The 6,867-nt window shown below is 35.5% G+C and overlaps 1 protein-coding gene across 1 annotated transcript; it reads right to left on the bottom strand.

Annotated features, from left to right (window-relative positions):
* Positions 1-4,631: 4,631 nt before the first annotated feature.
* On the bottom strand, positions 4,632-5,606 carry LOC114686576 (olfactory receptor 2G3-like). Its single transcript, XM_028861239.1, has one exon. It carries the CDS (start codon positions 5,604-5,606, stop codon positions 4,632-4,634), a length of 975 nt encoding a protein of 324 aa, XP_028717072.1.
* Between the last annotated feature and the right edge of the window lie 1,261 nt (positions 5,607-6,867).

Below are 6,867 nucleotides of genomic sequence, written 5' to 3'. Positions count from 1 at the left end.
GCAACTTCATACAGTTGTGTAATGTTTATAAAGTATGACTATTATAAAGAAAATTTCTGTTATATAAAGGTTTGTGTGAACCTGGAGACTATCCATCTTTTAGGCAGAGTTTTCTATTGTTTCCACTTATAACATACATAGTAGTCCTATTCTGGATCCTTGTTTTCATTCTCTACTTATATATGTGACTTGAGTTGGTTACTTCTTTTCTGACTCTGTGAACTGAAGTTCATGTGAAGATTCATTTTGTCACAATGTGGATCTCACATTGTCTGAAAGAAAATCACTTCCACAGAGTGTAGTTGTACCCATTTTACTTAAAATCTCTGGAAAAAAACATGAATTAAGATCCTACATTCAAACATATTCCAAAACAATAAACATTTTAATATAGGAATGAGATAATGGGCAAAAAATGTATCACTCAAAGATCTAAGATCACTAAAAAACTCTGAGGCCTTAAATGAGCTATATTTTTGACACATAAAAGATAAATTTCTGCAAAGATGAAGAGATGAATACCATAAAGGAAGGAGAAAAAAACAAAAAAGAGAAAAACTCCAAAAGAATATGTGAGGCATATGAAAAACAGAGCTCAATAGATACATATTTGTTATGTACTCCAAATTTAATTGAAACAACCACAAATGACTAAGGTAAAGGGTTTCATATAACATTTAAATGTATAATAAAATGTTTATCCTTATGTGTAAAAAATATAATTAAAGTCACATCACAGTTGGATAAAATTTTTACTTAAATTGGCAAAGAACAAAATATTTTATTCTGTATCAACTTGGTTATATAATATCACCTGTACAAATCTTGGAAAATAGTTTAGAATTATATGTCATCTGCAAATATCACAAAAACAGACAGACATTCCCTCTAACACAGATTCCCACAGGTTCATGCAGAGGTGGGTGGACAAATATCTTCATTGTAATGTTTTCATCAGCACAGAGTAAGACATGTCAAAGGCTCACCAATCTTGAGATCATTCATTGCAAATTTATAATGCAATGCATTTATTCCCTAAAAAATAATAAAGCAAGTTATAAATGCAAAATTGACATTGTCTCTAAGGTACACACACACACACACACACAAACACCTCAAGATAGAATCATGAAGCAGAAAACCTAAACAAACCAGTAATGTATAATCATATTAAATCAATTATAAATCTCCCATCAAGAATAGTCAAGGTCAATAAAGGTGTTTTTTTTCTTGTTCTGCCTACTGATGCCAGTGTCTGGGTCTTAGCTGTTACTCAAAAATGAGACGATGCAGCCACAAAATGGACAGGAATATAGCACTTGCTGAATGAGGTTTCCCAAGGCTTTACTAGTGAGACAAATGTCAGTATCCTTTTGGTCCTTTGTTCTAGATTTTCCACAGAGAACTGTTACAGGGTTTGTGTTCTGGGAGCAGAATGAGGAAATATTGAGGTAAAATCTGTATGAACCAACTAGGAGAGTCTTCTCTGTCAGTATGTCAATCAAACTTGGCAGGATGAGCATTGGAATTACACAGGCTCCTGATCCTACCCTTTTAAGTGCAAGTTCTTGTTCCAAATGTGACATCATAGAACCCTCATTTGTGTGTGTGGACTATCCATCTTTTAGGCAGAGTTTTAAGTTGTGATTTTAGTCTCACTGTTCACTTTGCCTTCTAACATCATTTTTGCCTTTGTCCCCCTGGTTTTAGGGTCCTGTAGTGCCTGTTTCTTTATTCTTATCTGTGTCCCTTTGCCTGCCTTAATTATCTTTAAGCAATTAGCTGTCATCCTCCATCCCTTTAAGTGTGGGTGTTTCATTGTGTATTGTCCACTTTTCATCTTACAGAAATCTGCTGATATAGTCTCTGTGCTCAACTCCTTTCTATCTCTAAATATTCTTTGTATTTACAGTATTTATTCATTGCAATATTTATGTTCTTTTAAGAGAATGAAAATTATCACTTCTGTTTTGAATAGATCATGTTTGATCAAACCTTATTTTTAGCTACTCATGTGGATAACTATGAGGATGAAGCAATGAAACATTCAATAGAGGTTTGTGTAGTTATAGTTATGAAAATGTGAGGTGCCATATAGGGTCTATTTCTGATCATTATCATTAGAAGTCATGAACTTGACTTCTGTTCTTTAGAGATGGTGTCCTCTGTTCCTCAGCACATTCAGAACATTCTTAATTAGAGCAAAGTTTTTGTCTGTTTATATGTATTTGTAGTTTTATCACCTTCACAGTAATATGGTCAATGGAAAACCCATCATTTATTACTAATTTCTCAAACACCATTACAGTAAACTTATTTAACTGTATATGTAGTTTGAATTAAGTTTTTTCTTGTTTCATAATATCTTTCATGGAGTATTATATATTAGTATGGGCAGTACAAGCATCTTCTAATTGCTTATAGTGACGTATTTACAGTGGTTCTTAAACTTTATTGATAAATGATAAATTTTTTGATATTTTGATTAGACACCTTTCTTCTCATGTTTTTATCTAAAAGCAATTTTAAAAGGGAAAGGTCACAGGCTTACTTTCTTTTATATAAGCTTATTATTGATTGAGTTTTAATATGAAGAACTATGAATGGATACCAGAAAATTATAAACAAATAACAGAAGATAATAGGAAAACATGTAACTCTTAAATATAAGAACTAGTTATGAGCAAAAGCATAAAATAGATAACTATACAGGTGAATATTGGATTGTGCTAGTATATCCTTTCAGGAATAAATTTAAATAAGGGCCACATGTGTTACAGCTATAATGAGAGAACATCTTCTTTGCTGGGAGGTGAACGAGGTGACTAAACACAGGAGATAATCCATACTGTTTGGTGAGAATATCTTTTAGAGTTTGAGTCCATGTCAATGTAAGGAATACATATTCTCCACACTCTGTAAATCAGAAATCATGGAAATCAAACCTCATGCTACAAATAAGTCACCAGCATTAGATCGTAGCTGAATCAAATAATCTCATCACAATAAACAGTTTCATAAAAGTACACTTTACATAAATCAACTAACAAAGTTATTTTAGATGTCTAAAGCATAATGTGCTTGATTAATACAAGTGGATTGAGTAAGGTATCAATAATTGCTAGTAACTGCTTGGATAGTTTAATCTGGAAAATATTAATATGTCCACCAAGGTGACTCTCCTTGACAGTATGAGTTTATTAGAAAAAGAAACAGTCTATTAGTGATAAATGTTACTTAATGACTCCTTACTAGATGTTTTCTAACTACTTCAATACAGCATGAGGTTGGACTCATGTTAGAAATGATGCATCCAAGACTTCAGGCTTTCCTATTTTAGATGCTGCTATTTATCACCACACACAGAGTATTCTGTCTTGGAATGATACCTTCGATATCATTGCCATCATTAAAATCAAGTAGGACACACTGAACAAGGAGGGGCATATGAGAGTTTGGAGGGAGGAAAAGGAGGTGGGAAATGTAATTATATTATTATCTCACAAAAATAAAAGAAATAATTTAGTAAAACTTAACTGTTGTAGCCCACTAGGTTTCCTAGTGGCTGTACCCAGCAGGACTGTGTAAGAGGTTGATTGGACCATGGGCCTGGGTACTCGGTGTTTGTAAGGGTCTACACTTGACTTAACTAGCAAGGGGGAGGTCTTTTGCTCCACCCCTTGGCATTGTTATAAATAGATCTTTGGAATAAAGTTCTGCGCCGGTGGCTAAGGATCCAGGTCCACCCGAGTTCATCCTGTATTTTCTTTGTTTTCTCACCCCTCTTTATTTCTAAGTCTCTTACCCCTCCTTCTTCAAGAGTCCCTGGGGTAAATAATGGTGGAAGCTGGTCCCCCACACTAAATGACAGAATAGTCATATTTTTTAAAAAAATATATTACAAAGAGGAAAGTAACAAAAATTACCTCATTTTGGTCACATTTTTCAAGTAACATTTTTTTTCATTCATATCATATATGGATGCAAGTAGATAAATAACTACAAGCTGGGTAAGAAGTATTAGTTGATATTATTGAACATGATAAGACCAATAGATAGCAATATTATTATAATAAAAAAAATTTGAAAACATGCTTTATCATTTAGTATCAAATGTGTTTATCATTTAGTATCAAGTGTGTTGGCTATCATAATGATGAACATTACTTTTTAATTCATAACAATGTGGATATGAAGAGATGACTAAAACTTGCACAAGTTTTTTAAAAAAAAGTAGTGGAGTTAAAAGTCTCAAGTCTGTAGCTTAACTTCCCCACTGTTTTCTACAATATTGATGGTGGGGTTTGCTGTAAAAGTGGGAACAGCTGCTTTCTCGGATTGTGAGAAGATCTGTAGGGAGGGACATGCTGTGGGGCATTATGGTTATGTTTGTGAGTTCATGTGCAAAAGAGAAATACAAGAAGGGAATGGAGAATCTGGAGAGTATAAGAAACAGAACAATCATGGACTTTGAGGGGTATTGAGAAATGTTGCCTCTCCTGGGCCCCAGAGCATCCAGGGAAGAGACTGAGAAGAGAGTCCTGAGGCCAAGGCCAATGCAACACTGGCAAAGCTTAGAGTGAGCTTCAAAGGCTTAGAAGACTACAGTGCAGGACTATATGACAATATGCTCAGGATCCCCTAGTCATAAAATCGCTGTCACCACGTGCTCTGCTTTGTTTGCACACTCGGGTGTTAAAGAGCCGTCCCAGAGCCCCTTTCACCTCCTTATTCCTCAGTGTGTAGATGAGGGGATTAAGGGTCGGGGTCATGACTGTATAGAAGAGAGAGATGAACTTCCCATGGGTGTGGGCATATGAACTGTTTGGCTGGATATAGATGGCAGTGATGCTTCCATAGAAGAGGGACACCACCATCAAGTGGGATCCACATGTGCTCAGTGCTCTGCGCCAAGCCTGGGCTGACTTGATTTTTACAACTGCCTTGGCTATGTGTCCATATGATGTCAGTATCAGTGCTAAAGGTAAAAGCAGCAAGACCAATGAGGCCACAAAGAGCTGGACTTCATTGGCATGAATGTCCACACAGGCGAGCTTGATCATGGAGGGGACCTCACAGAAGAAATGGTGCAGCCACAGATGGCCACAACGGGGAAGCCAAAGAGTGACTGTTCCCTGGATGAGAGCATTTCCTATTCCACTGATCCAAGAGATCCCCGCTAGAGCCCGGCAAAGCTGTGGATTCATCACAGCTACATAGTGCAGAGGTTTGCAGACAGCAGCATAGCGGTCGAAAGCCATTACTGCCAGGAGAATACACTCAGTAGATCCCAGGGTCAGAGAGACATAAAGCTGTACTGCACAGCCCACAGCCGTGATGGTCTTGGCTGGTCCTTTCAGGTTCCAAAGCAGTTGGGGGACAATACTGGTGGTAAAACAGATGTCTACAAGGGAGAGGTGAGTAAGAAAAAAGTACATAGGGGTTTTGAGTTTAGGATCTATTGAAGAGATCAGAATAATTATTGTATTTCCTACCAGAGTGAGAAGATAGGAAATTAAGATAACTATGAAGAGTGTTCTTTCCAGCTCTGGCTGGTCTGAGAAACCCACCAGAATGAAGTCACCGTTGACACTGCTGTTAATCATCCCTGTCACCTGGTGTAGGCAATGAGAAAAACATTATAAATTACTAGATAGTCACAATATCAATGACCATAAAATAATTTAAAAGGCTGACACTGAAGAAATTTACACTGACTTATGGTTCAGGGTCCTTTAGAAGCTGAAGTAGATTTTATTACAGAAAGAATACAAGTCTTAGAGAGGCTACTGTAGAAGTAGTCTTTGCCTGAGTAGTAGCTGTTAGGAGCTGAGACGTTTGTCACAGAAGAGAATACATCAAATAAATAAATGTATTTGATCCATTTATAACATAACAATTAATTCAAATTAAATAAAGTGTTAAGTGTCTTTAATGTTGAGTCTAAATATTAATTATTTTAAAAAATCTACTTTATTCAATTACAACCCTAAAAGTAGTCATTTTTTTTTAGTTTAAAAAATATGAACAATAGGTTCTGGAGATTACAAAGAAATATCAAACATTTGTGTATGGATGAAGCTGTATTAACATTTTTGTCAGGATTTTTAATTTTATGCATATGTGAGTTCAGAATTATGTCCCTTGTGGGAATCATTAGCTCATCTAGCCTACCAGCTACTTGCTTGTGGCAAATTGGGTCAGACAGTGAGTTTTCACAGCTCCCCTCCTCAGCTGTGTGGTGGTGGGTGGAGTTACTGGCTTTCTGCTTTTATATGTTGAAAAAGAAGGTGAGTGAATCTGAATGTAGGGAATATTTACCAATATAACTAGGGCTCCTCAGGCAGATGGAAGAGGCTGCTTCAATGTGTATCTAACATTAATTTTTCCTCAAGAAGATAAAAGGAACAACTTTAAGAAACTTGAAATATTTACAAATATGAACTTCTAAGGTGGAGTCACTGCTTCCTTTTGTGCCCAAAGACTGTTATTATGCCCTTGTGTAATGCAATTGGTACCTGGTATCAGGACAACCACTCAGGCCTTAAAATTCTTCCTTAATTGCAATTTAATATTCTGTACTTGTTTTATTTCAAAGAAAATTAATTGTGAAAGTAACATATGAAATAATTGTTAATTATTGATGAATTTCATTTATCATGTAAAACTGTTACAAAACAGTGAAAAATTAAGTCTGGGATACATAATATGTAATATATTGTATTAACTTATATTTAATGTAACATATATTGAATATATATGATCTAATTCTAATAAAGGCATTCACAGTTACATTCACATGCACCCATACAAACACAAACATGACTATCATTTTCCTACTTTGTTGCCATCAAAGGAATGAAATGA

This window comes from Peromyscus leucopus, chromosome 16_21, assembly GCF_004664715.2.
Source record: "Peromyscus leucopus breed LL Stock chromosome 16_21, UCI_PerLeu_2.1, whole genome shotgun sequence".
NCBI classification, from domain to species: domain Eukaryota; kingdom Metazoa; phylum Chordata; class Mammalia; order Rodentia; family Cricetidae; genus Peromyscus; species Peromyscus leucopus.
This window is presented reverse-complemented; position numbering and strand designations above follow the sequence as displayed.